The sequence below is a fragment of the Lissotriton vulgaris genome, chromosome 4_1, assembly GCF_964263255.1.
Source record: "Lissotriton vulgaris chromosome 4_1, aLisVul1.2, whole genome shotgun sequence".
Classification (NCBI taxonomy): Eukaryota; Metazoa; Chordata; class Amphibia; order Caudata; family Salamandridae; genus Lissotriton; species Lissotriton vulgaris.
The window spans coordinates 315,505,159-315,524,076 of record NC_141691.1 but is presented as its reverse complement, the minus strand read 5'-3'; the positions used below and the strand labels follow the sequence as shown (position 1 = coordinate 315,524,076).

At 43.7% G+C, this 18,918-nt stretch overlaps 1 protein-coding gene across 1 annotated transcript in view; it reads left to right on the top strand.

Annotated features, from left to right (window-relative positions):
• HTATSF1 (HIV-1 Tat specific factor 1) overlaps window positions 1-18,918 on the top strand; it is a 266,871-nt gene that overhangs the window by 52,589 nt on the left and 195,364 nt on the right. The window contains exons 2-3 of the mRNA XM_086918648.1: window positions 14,503-14,728; window positions 16,335-16,382. Of these exons, the coding sequence (XP_086774774.1) occupies window positions 14,503-14,728; window positions 16,335-16,382 (274 nt within the window). The remainder of the gene's footprint in view (window positions 1-14,502; window positions 14,729-16,334; window positions 16,383-18,918) is intronic.

Sequence of the window (18,918 nt, the reverse complement as noted above, 5' to 3'; positions counted from 1 at the left end):
ATGTTATTGACATTCAGACACATGCTACTGCAGACGAAATAAAGAAATGGACCGAACTAGGAGGGATCCAGACAGATCAAGGTTGGATGACGGGAAAATCTACATGGTTTCTCCCTGACTCTATGGTTCAAGTCATGATAAATACAGCACATAGTCCTGCCCACCTGGGAGAGAAAGCCATGCTAGACAGTTTGCAAAATCTCTGGTACAATAAACACTTACGAGCAGCCGCAAAACAGAAAGTGCGTACTTGCATGATCTGTTGTCAGTTCAATCCAGGTAAAAGCGTCCCTGTAGAGCAAGGTGGATTTCATCCTCCCGATCACCCTTTTGAAGTCCTCCAGATGGATTATATCCAGATGGACCGTTGTCGAGGATTTAAATATGTTCTCGTAGTTGTCTGTGCTCTGTCCCGCTGGACCGAAGCATACCCAGTCCCAGATTACACTGCTCCGACCACTGCCAAACAGTTGGTTCGTGAATTTTTCCCACGGTACGGCTTGCCCCGTGTCGTGTACTCAGATAACGGTCAGCCATTCTCGTCTGCCCTAATGAAGGAAGTTTCCTTGTTATTGGGATACCAGTGGAAGTTCCATTGTGTCCGACATCCAGAAGCCGCAGGCCTTGTTGAGAGGCATAATCAGACATTAAAGATACGCCTTGCCAAAATATGTCAGGAAAAAGGGGTCGACTGGATAGTCGCCCTGCCAGTGGCACTATTCTATATGAGAATGGTCGCCCATTCGAGATCGGGGCTATCTCCGTACGAAGTGGTCTTTGGCAGACCACCGAATATGTGGGGGACGCCCATTCCTAAAAAGATAACCGATGTTGATTCTAATATGTTGACAGATTACCTTGCCTCCTTGATGTCTGCACTCCAATCATGTCGTTCACAGGTTGCCGCAGCCTTCCCTGACAACACCGATGTGAAGGAGCATGACGTCCGCCCCGGAGATGTTGTGCTAGTCCGCAACTTCGACAGGAAAAGTCCGTTGGAGCCCCGCTGGAAGTCTCCGAAGACCGTTCTACTTACAACAAGGACCGCAGTCAAGCTGGAAGGAAGAAAGGGGTGGGTCCACCTAAGCCATATCAAAACATTCCCAGGACTGAAACCGGAACAAGACACACCCACCCCCACCAAAGACTGTGATCCCAAAGACTTTTCCGAGTCTAAAAGAGAAAAAACTCCTCAAGAACAATACCGTATGAAGTTACGATCTAGCAAGTCAGACAGTTTAATTGTTTAAGTCCTCCCCTAGGTGAATCGGTTAAATAGTTTCTGACATGTATCCCCTAGATCGAGTTAGAGAGAGAGAAGAAAAGAAAAAAACATATTGCAAATCACTTCGTAGTCACTGCATAGTGACACTAATAATTATGTTTATTCTAAGTATATTAATAATTGTTGCTAGCATCTTGTTACCTATATACTATCCTATTTTCAAGCGTGAACAATCTGCCTACAATGTCTCTGCTGAACACACTTTTAGTGAGTTACCTCCTCATGAGCTTTCCTACAGACTTGCGCTGCGCAACAATACATTCATTAGTATGTTACATCATTCTCATCAAACTAACAATGCTACAAATTGCTGGATATGTGGCCGACTCCCTCCCTACCAGAATTACAAGGGAGCGCTGCCTCTCTTTCCGTATCCGTTCACTCACAATGGCTCCTGCGGAGCATGGTTTAAGATAATTAATTCTTTAGATCCCGATATTGCTGTTTTCGATGGGGGTTGGGTTTGGGGAAACCTGAACTTGGTCCTACTAGACGTCTGTTACCCGGATAAGGAGGGACTGCCCATTAGAACAGGAACTGATCTAGAAAATGAAGTATATGGATTAGGTAATTATACAATTAGCCTTATGATTCTTACTGTCGAATCCGAAGCCGCACCAGTTCTACCTATTATGTCAGTACTGCCAGTCACTGGTGAATTATGTATCAAGAAGAAAGGTTCAGTACACTTAGGTCATAGTAAATGCACTACTGTGGTCGAATTCAGTGATGATGGAAAGTCATCTTTCAAAGCTATCAGTCATTCTTACTTTGTGTGTGGTCATACCGCATACATTCGTCTACCTCCAGATTGGGATGGTACCTGTTACATTGCATTCCTTCTGCCACCCGTTTTTCTAGCTCCTTCTGATTACCATAGAAATAGCAACCTAGTAAAGAATAGACCCAGAAGAGATGCCCCCCTTGTCGACTACACGGAAACGGCATGGGAACAGTACACTGATTTTAATAAAGGATTCTTTTTCTTTTTAGGTCCTGTCCAGAATAGTAAGCTAATACGCAGATTAACTAGAACACTTGAAGCCGTAGTAAATGAAACATCCTCCGCCTTAGGTAACTTAACAGAGGAGCAGTCCGCTATGCGGGTTGTTGTCCTTCAGAATCGTCTTGTAATTGACGTCATCTTGGCAGATAGGGGTGGAGCCTGTAAGGTCATCGGGTCAAGCTGCTGTGTTTTCATTCCACAGAATGCACCATCTGTATATCAAGCTATCACCCGTCTTCATATAATTGCAAATCAGATACATCAGAATCCAGGCACCTGGACTTGGTCCGGTTGGTTCTGGACAACGTTAACAGCTTGGGGATGGAAGATCCTATCCTTCCTAGGCATTGGCCTAGTCCTAGTATTCAGTTGCTGCCTGTGCCTACAGTGTGGGCCAGCGATTTGTGGACTGTGTGCCACTTCTTGCATTGAACATTCCAGTTTCCACTCAAAACGTAACCGAAAGAAAGAAGAACAAATGATGTTACAAGAACAGACTGATCGATTCATGAGGATCGATATTTCATGAAGGGTCCGTAGGGAACAAGGAGGGAATGAGGAAAATTAAATTTTGGCCATGATGTGTTCCCTAGCGCGTACCCCACCGACTCCATGTACCAGCTTAAAATGCATGTAACTTCCCTCCTGTGCCAGCTATGAAGACGCAAATACATTTGCGTCCACCGTCAACTTGTCCTCTTTCAGATGCACCATGCATGGATTATATAGTCCGTTCCTAAGTATGCTATGCCAACGTCTTTTTGTAGTACACTTTTCTCTTTTTCCTGCTCTAGCCAGAGTAGGCCCTGAATTCCTGCCATCTGAACCTCTTTTGTGGCTCCTGGCTCTGCCCAGGCTACCTCTGTGCTCGTGAACTCTGTCCTACTTTTCAGCGCGGCCCCTCGCGCTCAGCTCAAGCCTGCTTTCTGCCAAGACTGACTATAACCTTCGAGTTATCTGTTCCGCTCCCCGAGAATACATTCCTGCCTACTAGATCCTGTAAACATCCTCTCCAGCTGCAGAGCCAAAAGAGCCGACCTGTCTTAATGCAAGTAATTCATAGCCTCCGTTGCCATGCTTCCATGGAAGGCCCCGTGCCCCCACGTTTCACATGTAGACACTCAGGCGCTCATACACGCATCCACAGTTAGCATAGAATAGCCTCTACCCTAGAGACCTTTCTGCCCAGATAGTATAGTTCCTAAACATCAGATATCAGATATGATAGAAGTACAAGTTGATCTGACATGCCAGACTTCTGTCTCTTTCCGTCAGTGTAAATGTCAGGACCCCTGCACCTCGTCAATCACACGTCATGCAGCTGCGCGCGCATCCAAGCTTCCGATTTCTGCAGACATTGCAACATTCTGTTAGCACCACCCCTTGGTGCCACCCACTTGCGTCACCTATCAGTGACGTTTTCTAGCACACACCTCTAGTTCACGCCTAGTTTACGCCTCTTGATGATGTATTGGTACCACGTGTATACTGTTATCTTGTCTTCTCTCAGCTGTTACGCCTCTTACATTGAACTTTATGATGTAAATCAAGTATATAAGCTATGTATTGATAATAAACTGCAGCGCGCTCATCTATCCCTTCTGACACCCCTGTGGTGGTCAGAACACGATATCCTGATTCCTTTATGAGGAATAAAACCCTTAGAAACTCTAACACCACGGACTCTGTTTTCTTTCCTTCTAATTGAGTTATCATTGATTAAGTACTTACCTGCATAGAAATTAAGAGAGTAAATTAATTATTTACGTCAGCCTTACCAAACGTTTGGGCGCCATGTAGTGTAGTTCCTAGTTTCCCACTAGGCCCTGCGCATTGGAATAACATAAACAGTAGTATCGACGTGGAACTGCGGATATTCCAGGCCTCCACTGACTATGCTAAACTTAATTGGGTGTGTTACCAACTAGCTCAGAGGTCACTGGAAACTTTCTTCTCTGTATAGGAAGTGATCAGCTTCCCTGGCACAGACAAGAAGGGATTCAGCTTTCCAACAACCGTGCAACATGACAACTTTGCTCCTCAGATCAAGAGTCAATCTCTAGGGTCGTGTGAAACAATAGACATGTATTTCACTCAGTTTAGTGCAGTTTACTTTCACGATATGTAGAGAATAGAGAGACGGGCGTTTGTCAATAAAGGGTTAACATTTATTGAACAGTCTGTCTTCTCATACAAGAGAAATGTATTGCCACAATTGCAAGACTTGTTATTATAAAAAGTACGTACAGTAAGATAAGAATTGCGAAATAATACTGTAAAAGCATTGATATGGTTTCTTAGCCATACAATGGTTTAAAAGTAATAAAACATATATACATTAGGCTAACATACTTAACTGGTGCTTCTAACTACGCCTACCCCAGTGTGCCTGACCTAAGCCTAACACGTGGAAGGGGAGTAAGTAAGTAGCTTTAAGTTAAGTTGGTTTTGCCAAGGTTTGCTTCAAGAATTCTCGTCTAAGGGTTTAGTCAACACCATACCTCTGAATAGAATGATGGAAGTCTGGTATTTCCTTCAGGGGGCTCTCAATATCCCAGTCACCCGCGAGGGCAGACCGGAAACGCGGGAGCTGGATTTCTCTGCAGGAGAAAGGCAGCGGCTCTCTTCTCAGCGCGTCGGGAGGAGGAGGCGGGGGACAGCGTCCGCGGCAGCTGGAATCTGCTGGGCTCTTCGCAGAGGGACGGCTGTTCAGCTCCTAAGCGTACCACACCATCGTTCGCGCTTTAGCAGCGATAATGGTATCAGTAGCTTCACCACCAAGGGGACAGCAGCAGCAGCGTACTGCATACAGCATACAACAGCAATGGGATGCACAACAGGGTGCACGACAGCAATTGCTTAAGGCAACGTTGGTAGTATTTATACCTGACAGGTGCCGGGTTTGACGCAAGTTTGCTGGACATAAGACGTCAATTAAAGATGTCACTAGGAAGTGATAGCTATCAGTTGCTTATTAGAGTTCCATTACTAATCAAAACACAGCAAGCGGGGATTTCCAGGTTTGCTGAGTTTTTATCTTGTTGAAGAACTCGGAGTGTTAATCTAGGAATATCAGATAGTGACTTCTGCTCTGTCATTGCACTAATTGGTTGCAAAGGAAGTGGCAGAGAACTATGCTGGAATGTGGCTCTGTTCGTGTGAGGCCAGAGATGACTTTCTGAAAATCGCACTTGAACGGTTATGCCAATATAGGGAATAAATGGATTTATAGCCGAATAGGGGCATAAGGTCGCAGTATCGATCAGGAACCTAGATAAACACGCAACAATCCCTCCCATGTAGCATATCTTCTTTACCATTCTTTTAGTTGAATGATTTGTATCCTCACACATTTCACGTCAAGGTGGTTCTTTTCCCTTTTTCATTGAGTATTTCATGTGAGTACTTTCGTTTTCTTGCTTTGTGTCCCACGTGTTGATTCTCTATTTGCATTCCTGCCCCCCTCATTCTCCATGTTGCTCTTCACCCCTCCTCATTCGTCTGTGAAAACTATTGCAGTCTTTATCAGTTTCGGGTTCTCTTCTGCGTTCCACATGTTGCATGAAGCACAGACAGCATAGCATTTATAATGCTAGGGAGGAGCAGACTGCTGCTCTCACTCTGCTGGCTTTTGAGGCCGAAGGTTTACTTAGAGTGACTGTATAGGATGCAGGTGCCTACATTTTCTCCCTGGCTGCTGAAAAGCAACAAATAGAACAAAAACAAAACGTTGTTAACCGTGGGGACAAATTGAACCTGTGAAACTGTCACACAATCAAATCATAACGTTTCATTGGTAATGTTGAACAAATCAACCAAAGTATATTCTTGACATTATTTATTAGGTGTGCCACACATTATATCCATTAATAGTCTGCACAATAAATACATTTTTCGGTCTCTGTATAAAGCTTCCAGTTATCTAATGGAACAAAAAATTAAAGTAGAAATAATGGTAGAAACCTAAGCAAATCGACAGAAAAACGAAATTAATTTCATATATCCAAATTACCAATAATATATTGCATGCCCCTGCGCTAAGCAGCGTTACACAGAGTCCATATGTTCCTTGCCACTTCTAATTAGACATACTTGGTGTCTTTGTGCACTTAAGTCCATAAGTCTATATTAAGGAGTTCTGTTGGGTAGCCTGCCTCGATTATTTTACTCCTTATGAACAACAAAGCCCGTATTAGTTTTCCGTTGTTGTACTCCCCGCATTTTAAATCCATGCGTTTTTTCCACTGTAATTTACGGTCTCCTCAGGATAAAGAAAGACAAGCAAATGAATACCTAACAGACAAGACTTCAATGGTTAAGCCAAATTATGCCGAACAGGCTTCTTAAATTCTGTTACGTTACCTGTGTGAAAACTATGTAAAACATTTATAAACATTGAAAATCTTGACCTCCATCTACGATTTCGAGATACGTTTGATATGTTTGATTTTCCTTAAGCGTTTGAATTTATTTTTAGTTTTTATGTTTTTTAAACAGCGCTATGACTTAGCAGTTGCATTGTATAGGCGTAACTTGTTGACTTTGCTTATTCTCATCAGTTTTTATAGTGATAGTTTTATTTAGCAAGACCGTAGTAGCAGGCCTCAGCCAGACCCACTAGTGCAAGAGTGCAAGGGGTTCGCCCTTCTCTGCACAAAGTCCTCAGACCAATAGGAAGAAGTTGGCACAGAAACTGGAATAGAAAAAGTAAAATTTATCCTCCTGAGGTGGTGCTACGGTTCAAACAGTACCCTTCGGTATTGCAAGAAGTAGCACCACGAGCCAAGAAAGCATGGTTTATTTATACCCGCACAGGGGCTCAAAAGAAGGCGGTACAAACACAAGAGCACAGTTTATGTACATATAAGGTAATATGAAGAGGCACAATCGATCAGTGGGAGGAGCGAACAGTTTTGGGGGTCGACAAACCCATTCCTATCTGGAACTAATCACTAGCAGATGTGGACCCTACTTGACATGCGCGAAAGTGAGGGATGCTAAATATAACTTGTGGCCGGGCTGATTTCAAGCGCCGTGGACTGGAAGATCGGACATAGCACATGGTCGGCACGAGGCAGCATGTAGCAGACAAGATGGCTGCCGCAAATACAAAATGGAGTCCGCTAAATATCAAGATAACGGCTAGGACTAAGATGTCTTCTGCTAATGCTTAATATAATTTCTGTCAAATTACAAGACGTGACCCAATGCGGGTCAGTACAGATGTTTACAATTTCCAACAGAGTAAAGCATATCTTCATACCTTATACAAACCAGTGAAAATGAAAAATATATTCTCCTTAAATGAAGATTACTTTGCTCCCCGGAGGATGATGGATGATGTGGAAATTTGGTGTTGGGGGTCCACCTTTTTCATTTCCATAGGTAAACACTGTAAAGTGGACAATATCAGATTTCCAGACTTAGTAATTGTGAATGACTACTGCTCTACCAGTTTTAAAGCAGATAAGAGTTCAGGTGGGGTGAGTACATCCTTCACTGGCTGAGATTCCTTGTTCAGCATTGTTTTCATCAGGAATAAAAAGCTGACGTAGTTAGGCATTGTCAAATCTGCACATCCACGGCTATGTCTTTAAGCCCCTCTACAATTGTCCCTGAAGGAGGAGGAAATAATGTTTGTGGAGTAGGCATAGACTTGATTATTAGTAAGTTGCCAAAATTTATTTTTTTGCCAGAGGATCTGGTTTCTTTTTCCCAGTGCCTACAATGATTTGTATGCTAGATACCTCCACGGAGGCTAACTTTCTGTTTCAGTAAAATCCCAATGTATTTCAACAAAATTAGTGATTAAGGTGAGTGACCTTTGTGGCCAGATGCACTTCAAATCTTTTTTGTGACAAGTTGAAGGAGAGTAGTACAGTGACTTTCTTTTCCGTGGCATGTCCTTAAAGCGTGCTAGGTAGCCTTTTTAACTGAGGTGGATCTCTGTTCACTTTGGCTCTCTTCCCTCTTCTGTTGACTCATGGGCTCGCACTGGGACACTCACTTGAGTAGGTGTGGGCATTATAAAACTCTGATAACATAACATTTCCGATTTCTGGTTGGTAGTCATCCCTGCTTCCATCTACCCTAATTGCGCAACTAGCAGCCTACCTGCCTTCTTCCTATGCCCGTAGTGGCAGTATTTCAATTTTAGTAGTGCGTAAACTGCCTTGGAGGAGAACTGTATAGAGGTCCATGTGCGCTTTCTCAAGCCGGCGTCTAATGGAAACAGAGGGATGCGCTAGGTCAGCTATGTCTCTCTCTAATGTTCTCTGCTGTTATGCCTTGTATATTGATTACGTTGGCATCTCTCATCAATTGTCCCCTGAAGTTGCCTTAGCCGCTGTCCATAATGTTTGTGCCGAGGCAACTGATCCTTTGTTGTGTTCAAGGTAGGTGGTGAAATAAGATTTCAGCCCGTTCTTGCCTGTGGGCTGCTTAAAGTGGGAGAGATTGGGGCGCCAGGGTTTATGGATTGGCTTTGCAAGACCCATATCAGCTGACAAATTAATCTGTGAGTAATCCAAGAACACTCCCTCGAGTATGATAGTTTCCGAGTCAGTTCATGTCTTGAGTACTGTGTACAGGAGTGACTTGAGTATCAAAAGAGCCCCTTTGCATTTCTGGTTGTCACATTCACGTCATCCGGAGGGGGGGTTGGGGTGGGGGAGGGGGGGGGGTAACCACTATGAATAAGCTTGCCCACTCAGTTGCGTCTGAGTTTCTCTGTCTTGGTGCTTGTGAGATGGGTTTCCTGGAAAAAAGCTATGTCGACTTGTGTGGAGTTCAGGTATATGAGCACCTTCTTAAGTTTTATATGCATGAGGCTGTTGACATTCCACGATTATGCTCTCGGCGGCGACATTCAGATACCTTGTGTCAAAGACTCTGCAAAGAGGTATGTTTGTCTTGTTCTGCGCTATGTACAGCCCATCATTAGTGTGGGTCAGGGAGGGATGGGAGACCAGGTGGGCGGATGGGAAAGGGGAAGAGGAATGGGGAAGGAGTCGAGGGAAGAAAGGGAAAACTCCTATAAGGGGTGTGTGTGGACCCAGGAGTCACCAGTGTCTAAATCAGCATTCTCACCCAAGGATCGGATTTGGGGGAGAGGAGCAAGGTATAGGAAAAATGCTAAGTGGAAGTGAAGGGGGAAGCAAAGTCCTTATTATGTTGCCTGTGGTAGTTAGGATGGGAGTCATGAGAGTCCCTCTGCGATGGGGGAATTGGGGGGGTGGGGAGGTGTCAGAGGCCACGAGTAGCAGGTGGGGGATCCCCTTAATAAGGGCTTGTCAGCATGCGAGGAAGGGAAAGGTGAGCAAGGGCTAGAGTGCCCTGGTCGTGACGGCTGCCTGGGTAGGCACCATGGCAGGCGCATGGTTCTGCCCTTTGGACCATTAAGAGTAGGCAAGGACACAATCCCAGTGCTCAAGCATGAGTGACACGTTTGAGGCCCTTGCGGCGCGGCAAAGTAGTGGCACCCAGGCGCGGGTCTCCAAACATTGACCATAGAGCAGACAGGAGGCACTCGTCTGACTGAGATAATAGCAGTGCAGGCAGTGGTTAGCCCTGCCAGCCCAGAGGACACAGCATGATAACCTTCGGGCCTGTCAGTGCACTACGCCCTAGTTTAGTACCAATGATAACAACATCAAACATTTAACATTAGACATTAAGCAGACCGGGCAATACTTATCTGCCAGTAATAGAGATAAAATGAAGCAGCAACAGCGAATGAGCTTATCGGTCATTAGTCGGCCTGGTCTTCATGGGTGAGCTGGATTTGTTGCGACCACTGTCCTGTCAGCTCCACCACTGCTCTGATCGCTTTATCCTTTCCGCTCTGCAATCAGGTTGGTCTATCCTGATGCCAGCCCCCTCATTGTAGAGAGCTCTCAGTTCTGGGTTTGGTCAGGGACAATGAGGCCATGCTGGAGGCAACGTGAGACGAGTCCCTGCTCATCAGGTCCTTGAGTCCTTCCAAGAAAGATAGTAGTTTCTCCAGATTCACATGTGCACCGGTTCAAAAAGTCGGTATTTAATGTCCCATTCGCTTTCCACTTTTCGTTTGTCTCGCTAGAAAAGTCTGTTGTTGTGTTAATCTTGTGGTCTTCATAGTCATACAGCTTTTTTGTCTGAGCTGCCACATTTATCATGCCTGCCTATGGCGCAAGAAGTATGCTATGATGAGCCTCGCCCTATTTGATGTCCGTTTTTGTTGTCGGATTCTGTGGACTCTTTGGATCTCTAGTGGGTGGTGGGGGAACTATCCCAAAAATGTTAGGAAGTAGATCCTGGAGGAAGACGCTGACATCGGTCTCCACTGCCTTTTTCGGGATACAGAAGAAAAGGAAGTTGTCCCTGCAAATCCTGTCTTTAAGGTCGATGATCTTGTTATGCAGGCGCCAAGGTTCAGGTCCGCTGTCCGGGATGTGGTTGATTATTGTGCTGTCAGGGATTTGTTCAGCCCCTCCACCATGTTGTGAAAGATAATGATGTCCGGCCAGAGGAATTCATTTCCACTGTGAGGTCTGTCTTCTTCTCATCCATGACCTGTGCCCTACGCCTTGATTTCTAAGAGAATCAGATCCATCTTATGTTCTGAGGGATCCATCAATGGAGTGGATGTGGCCTGAGAGACAGCTTCTGTGAAGAGTAGCTTCCGTGTTGACTTCCTGGAGGCTATTGCCACTCAAAAATCAGTCCGAGGCAAAAAGAAGCCCAATGCCCCCTGGTATACTCCGGCCCTCACTGACTGTCATCTCAAGTCTAGGATTTTGGAGAGAGAATGGAGAAAAACCTACGATCCCACTTCCAGATCCATATACATCCTCCAGAGGAAACAATATCTTTCTAATATAAAAAAAAGCAAAAAAGGCATTTTTCACTCTAGCAATAGACTCAGCCAAACAGAAACAACAAACGATTTTCAATATAGTAAAATCTTTCACTCACCCAAAGGCACTGGCACTCGAAATCCCCCCTTCACAAACTCTCTGCGATCAAATCGCAGATTTCTTTGAGGAAAAAATCAATAATATTCATAAGGATTTCCCCCCTTCACCTACTCCAATCCAAGATACTGACACAACCATTCCCTCACTAAATCAATTTACAACAGTTTCCCTGTTGCAAACGCAAAAAGCCATCCTGGCCTGCAAATCAGGTGCCCCTACGGATTCCTGCCCCCCAATCATCTTACACTATCTTATTGAGGCTGTCAACCCTCTAATTAATGCCATTGTGAATGAATCTCTTAACTCTGGCATCGTCCCCACTGAGTGGAAGAAGGCCATAGTTAAGCCCCTCATGAAAAAACTAAATAAATCCCCAACGGATTTGTCCAACATGCGCCCAATTTCCCTTCTCCCAGCGCTAGGAAAAATCACTGAGCAATTAGTTCATGAGGAATTAAAATTTTTTGTGGAAAACAAACGCATCCTGCACCCACAGCAATCTGGCTTTCGCCCGGGCCATTCTACAGAAACCGCTTTGATTGAATTATCAGACACCATCAAGTTCTTGCAGGATGAGGGCAGACAGGCTGTTCTCATCCTGCTCGACTTAACCGCGGCCTTCGACACCATCTCACATGTCATTCTAATTAATAGAATGCGTGAGATTTGTGTCTCGGGTTCCGCTCTTGCTTGGATAACATCATTCTTGTCCAACCGTTCTCAAACGTTTTCCTTAGGCCCCTTTCTTTCCGGCGAACGACCCACCATCTCAGGTGTGCCCCAGGGTTCCATCCTGAGCCCTCTCTTTTTTAATATACTAGCAGCCCGCCCCAGCGTTGCCTGGGGCAGAAAGGGACTGGGGGCCCCGACCCCCTCCCGCACCGACTCCCTCCCGCCCCGACTCACTCCCGCCCCCCTCCCGCCCGACTCACTCCCGCCCCCCTCCCGCCCGACTCACTCGCGCTCCGACATTTTCCTTTACTGCTGCCTCCTTCTTGCCTCCCCCTGCATCACACAGTCTCGCACTGAACTATCACTTTCCTTACCTGTGCCGCCGCTCCTCACTGCACAGCCGCTCGTCACTGCACCGCCGCTCCTCCTTAGTCGTCATCACGCACGTCGCGGTCATCACGCACGTCGCGTTGCGGCCAGCGCTAGGTCCCGGCCGGCGCTACTTTCAGGGGACTACTTTGTTTACAAACTTAATTTTTATAATTTACTTTTTTTTTAATTTATATAGCCTATGTCCATCTACACACCCTGACATTTTCATAGGTGAATCGGGTGTGTAGATTGGCGCTGTGGTTCCCGAGTTTACCTGGCCAAAAGGTGCAAGTTCTCTCTTTATAATAGTAGTATAGAGATATATGGCCCCCCTTCTCACGTTGATCGAATCCCATGGGATCCTTGTGACTTCCTACGCTGACGACACCCAGCTTGTCGTCACCATTGACAAAAGACTCCCGGATGCTGCCCTTAGATTTCAAAACTGCCTTTCCCAAGTCTTCTCCTGGCTTAACCTGAATCATCTCAAATGCAACAGCGCCAAAACCGAAATAATACCCCTAGGTAAAGGCACACTCTTTTCCCCCAAAGACTGGTGGCCCCATAACTCCGAAGCACCACCGAGCGCGGTCTCTTCAGCCCGCAATCTTGGAGTTCAATTCGACTCATCCCTCAGCTTTGATGAGCATGTGCGCATTACCGCAGGGCGCTGTTTTAGTCTGATCAGGCAGCTAAAGAAATTTTTCAATTTTCTGCCTATTTCAGCCAGGAAATCAGTCGCGGTGGCGCTTATCCTCTCCCGGCTGGATTATTGTAACGGCCTCCTAGCAGGCATAAAGAAATCTTCCCTTAAAAAATTACAAAGCGTTCAACACGCAGCAGCCAGGCTTGTCCTGAAACTCCCCCGTAGGTCCTCGGCCTCTGCAGCCCTCAACGCCCTTCACTGGCTGCCCCTCCATAAGAGAATTTTATTCAAGCTTCTAGTCACTGTCTTCAAATCCACCAGGAGCACGGGTCCATCTTACCTGATCAAGCGCTTCCAGCGTTATATTCCAACTCGCTGCTTGAGGTCATCAGGTGCTAATCTAATCACTGAACCCCGAATAAAACTAAAAACCAAAGGCGGAAAGACCTTTTCATTCCTGGCTGCTAAGGCATGGAATCGTCTTCCCCCCAACCTTAGGCATGTCCCTTCAGAAAGCCTCTTCAGGAAACTCCTTAAGACTTGGATTTTTTCTCAGTCCGACTCATCGGTCCTCGCAGCTATCTGATTCTTGCTCCCCACAGTTGATTCTCTGTGTGCTCAGCGCCAAGATGCTCCCTCCGGAGCGAAAGTAGCGCTTTACAAATGCCAATAAATATCAAATAAATATCAAAATTGCGCTCTGCGGGGAGGGCTGAAGGCCATTCGGCTTAGTTGGGTGCGTGCCCTTGGCGGCTCGTGCGTCTCCCCCTTCAGGTGGATACCTTTTGGGGAGCAGTGGCAGAGTCAGCTAAGAGGTAAGTTTTATCTTGGTGTACAGTCCAGTTGCTGGCCACCAATTGGGTATTACCTGAGCATGCTTCCAGTATGCGGGTACAGTGACTTGCAGAATGGACAGGTTACAAGGGCAGTGAGATGAGAGATCATTAGTTCATCAACTTGCTTAAGAATTTTGGAGGGTGCAGGGATCCAAGAGGGAATCTAAATTGGTGGCTGATATCTAGTTCAGAGCAGTGGAAGAAAGACAAAATAATAGCCTGACTCTTGGGTAGCTGATTGAGATTAAACTGTTCCAAAGGATTTGGAGAACACAAGGCAAAGGAGTCCTAGCAATGCTACTGGAGAAGAAAAGTGGCATTTGAAAAAAAGCATACACACGGCTTGCATCTGTGACTTGGCTTAGTAATTAAAACGCGAGGCAAAGGACACAATGGGGGATGAGATGTGATTCTTCGTCCATAAGTATTAACAATATCACCGTACATAGACGGAAGGGGCGTTTATAAGCTGTAGATTTCTTTGATAAATCCTTAATATTAAATCTGGTGAAATCCATTAGCCTAAACGGACACTGTCAAATATGCCTACAGTTGCATTTATACCCCCCAGATAAATCATAGATGTTTGTATCATTGTGATCAGATTAGGTGTGAACTCTGTTTGGCTTCTTTGATTTTTACATATACTTTTTTGTTTTAGAGTCCAACTTTGCAGGTAGAACTATGCACTATGCAGTTTCAACCATTTTGCTTGGTTTCTGTAATAGATCACAGATGAATTCTTGGCTTTATACCATGCCAACTATGGTCTGCCTGCCGATGACGTACCGTGTGTTGCTGCGCCTACCCCACAGAAGGAGATAAAACCTGGTGAAACACCTGAAGTTCCTGACAAAAATAAAGAGCCATCTAAGGATCCGGACACAAGTGATGCCCCTGCAGCAGAAAAGAAGGAGCATAAACCCAAAGCAGAGAAGAGAAAACCTGACCCAGGTAATACCCTATAGGGCACAAATATTTAGAAGCAAGCCAAGCGTCTAAATGTTGAGAGATTAGTAAATACACATGCTGTGAATTTTACCTAAGACAATACTCTCCACCAACTCATTCCCAATTTCCTGTCTTGCCTGACCACAAACCAGAGAATTTGACACTTCTTTATCAAAAATAATTATTTTAAAATTTAGCTTTACTTCCTTTTTCAGTAAACTTTTTTATAGTTACCATTTCAAATTTATTTTCAGAAACACTTGCTACAAGGAAGCACCCATTATCTTTTTTTGAGATGCCCTTCTATCTATACTCTAAGTCTCGTGGTGAATATTACGAGTATTAATTGTTGTCAGTAATCTTGATAATACTCTCAGCATGGGGGTGATGTTTTTTCCCTGGGTATATTTATGTCTGTGCAGGAAAAGAAACTCTCCTGTTTTATAGTGAAAATATGTATTTTCATTTGCAACTTAAGCATTAGCATTTCTGTTATAGATTTGCTGGTTGAAGATAGGCATCTCTGTTGTTCGTCTTAGCAGTATTTGCAGATATTAGCCACTGAGCCCGATATGTGGGCATTGATTGACTGAATGACTGTCATCACTTTCAAAGTGCACACTATCCACATGGTTAGTGAAGCTCGTCTTATGAGTCTCATAGCCTAGAAGGCAAGTCTTCAGCTTTTTTCTGATGCTCTTCAGTGAGGTGCTAAGTCTACTGGTAACAAACGCCTAATAGTGATTGCTTTCACTGAGCAGCAGCGTCCTCTCCTAGTGGAAATCCTGAATTTGGGAACAGTATTGCTTTGATTTTGCTATGTAGTGTCCCAAATATGTTAGTGGGAGATGATCCTCGCAGATGAGCAACCATGCTTCTCTAGAAGAAATGAACACTGATGAATCTTAATGACATTTAGGTTGCAGCAAACTCCATTGCACTATAATAGGGATCTCACTAGTGTATTTCGTTGTCATCATTGAATGGGTCCTCCTCGTTTTAAAATAATAATTCTGATTTAAGTAGCTTGATTCGTTGGAGCAGCGCAAGTACAGTAAACAGCATATAATATAGACAATGACTGGTATTAAATGAAACGCCAACCAAGAGCGCTTGCAGTAGGAGTTACAAAGGCAAAATGTTATGCCTCAAGTTAGCATATCCCTTTGTCATTAAGAATTAAAAAACAAAGTTAGAAAATATTTTTCTATATTTTATTGTGAATTAAATCAAATATTTCAATGTTTATTTATTTGATGTATGCTTGTTTCTGTATTTTTTTAGTTAATTTTACAGTTCAAATCATAGAAATTGCTTGGTCTGGGGATCCCACCAGCTTCCAGTATCGACTCAGTGGGGGTCGCCAGATTCTAGTAAGGATTCAGTGGGGCCCACGGAATTAAAAAAGAGCTTATGCGAACAACTGTCCTAGCTAAAAAAGGCATTGCCTGACGAAGAGACATCCATTTAAGAGCATTGGTGAAATTCAGAAGGGGTATCTAATGTCTTCATTTTTGTTGTCTGACAAAAATAAGCAAAAGATACATTTTTATTGAAGGATTGTGGCTCAAGTGTAACTCGCATAATCATAACTTTCATATTTTTTTAGGATGGTTTCAGGTTGAAGAAGAACGAAACACCAATGTCTATGTGACTGGTAGGTTTAGAATATCATTAATTTAATACATTGTGTTTTACGTGTGTGTGTGTGTATATATCATTTTAACTCACACCAGCAACGTGAGTAACGTCTATACCTATGGCGTCATATGTCAACCTGTGGCTAAATAATATGAACGTATACTACAGAAGTCACATGAATGAATATAATGTAAATCATAAAATTATGACCACTTAGATGAGCAAATTGAATGATTAATGAATGAATTATATTCTAGTTGACCTCTATTGGCGTCCTTTCAGCAAAACAAATCCCATTTACAAGTCTTTATAGTTTGCATCTGGCATTCTGCCAGCAGGGGCCCTTATACATGCAAGAAAGAAAACTCCCTATCTTCCAATAAGACCTCACTGCTTTGGTGCTACAGAAATGGCTCAAGGTCTACTCCTTAAAGATATAGGTCAGGCTGTCCATCTGTTATTTTGTTGTCACCGCTGAACCGTGGAAACCTGTTAACCTTTCAGCTAAGGACCCGTCCGAATCATCTGGCTTTCGGTAAAGCATTTAAAACTTTGTGTTTTACCCTGAAATGATCCTGCTTATTTTGGTGGGTTGTTTCAGTTCCTCATAATTAGCTCCATGCCGTCATTTATTGCGCTCCATAACAATTTAGAACATAACCTATTCCAGATATCATGAACATTATGATATAATATTAACCATTCGTTTGCTTGAATCTACTTGTTAATAATAGATGATCATGTGTTTTAACTTTATGGTACACGTTTAAATCGAGTCCATGATTTCGTGCTGCTTTACACGGAGCACTTTGGAGTATTTTGTTTGTTTTTAGTACTAACTCCTAAATGTAAAGTGAAGGAATTTACACTTCCTGTCTTTAGAAAAGGTCAGGTGCGACTGAAATGTGCAGATAGTTACTTCGCAGTTTAGATATATTTATCCTATGACAGTTAAATTGATATTCTGGTTCCTTTGCGAAATCTCACTTCTCTAAAATTTGGCAGTTCAGGTACATTACCGGAGCTTTAACTGGCGAACCTTTCTGCCCCCGCCTCCCGTCTCCACCCTGACCTTTTCCCGCATATTTGTTGGAACTGCATGAAACTTGGGATCTTCTACCTTAGCTCAACTAGAAAACCTATCGGAAAACTTAACAAGTACATACCTAATAAAGTTTCTGCAAATTTATCAAACAACACCAGTGGTGGTAGCAGATCAATACTTTGGCCCTCCTCCTTGTTGTATCCCTGTCTCCGTTTGACAGAATTAAATAAAACTCAACATATCAAAAGCAGGCTAAACATGCTAAGTGTGTCAAAATTCTGCCAGATCTGTGAAACTGCGCCAGCGACATTGGCAGAGATTTTGTTTTACTTCCCTTTTTACCTAGTCGGGATAGGAAGACTGAACAGTTCATCAGTTCACAGTTCATCAGTTCCATCAGGCAGTAGTGTAGTCTTTTAACTTTCAATATCCTATCTTAGGCTCTCTCTCTTAACCCCTTCCATGCTGATGACGAACCCCAGCCGTCATGCACTACGGTGCTCGTGTGCTGATGACGGCTGGGGTTCGTCATGGCCCGCCCCTCTTCGTGCTGTTTACAGCACACCAGGGGAATTGCGGCCGCATGGAAGGGGTTAAGCAGGCATGTAGGTCTGTAGTTTGCCAGCCAATGTGTATCAGCACACATAATAAGTGGTTCCTGGACAAACATTCTGGAACAAACCCTACCTCTCATACATTTACAAGCGATGGGATCATCTTACGAAACCGTTTTGCCAGTGTCTTGACTAGGTCCTTAACATCAATAATAATTAAGGAAATAGGTTGATAGCTTAAATACTTAAAGGACTTTTCCTTGCTTTGGGATTAGTGTGTTGATATTGAAAAGGACTCAGATAGCTGAAAGATTCAGCTTTTTTTAAATGCCCCGTATAGCATAGGCACAAGGAATGTCTTACTGATTTTATAAAACTCTTCTGGGAATTCATTGCACCCTGGAGATTTTCAGGCAAGGATGTTAGCTTGTGATGGGTCAGTGGCATTAGTGCTGTAACGCCCCTTTTAATGTGAGTCAAAGGCCTCTGTAACACAATGGACCTATGACCTTATAATTCCAGAATCTTTTGTTCTCATTGATGTTACGGTTGATAAGTGGATGACGTGATCTAATTTATAAATGATGACATTTATACTCCTTGTGTTTTTATCTACTACGACATTTTCTGTAAAATTTATGTTTTTGGAATCTGAGAGCTAGATTTTCAGTATTTATTTCATTTTTATTTTTTTGTGTAGCATTGCAAACCATGTGAAATAGTTTTCACACTGGATGCATTACACTTACAATTCCCTTACATCTGTCCTTCCATCTGTAATACTCAAACTCATTTAGAAATCGATGAGGCAGCAAACCATAGGACTTGCTTAAATGAACAAATAGAATCGCAATTCAAAAATATTATATTTGCAAATTGTTGTTTGTGTACATATATTTTAACAATTCTACATTTCTTTCTCAAACCTTGCGGCTGTATAGACTTTTCTTTTT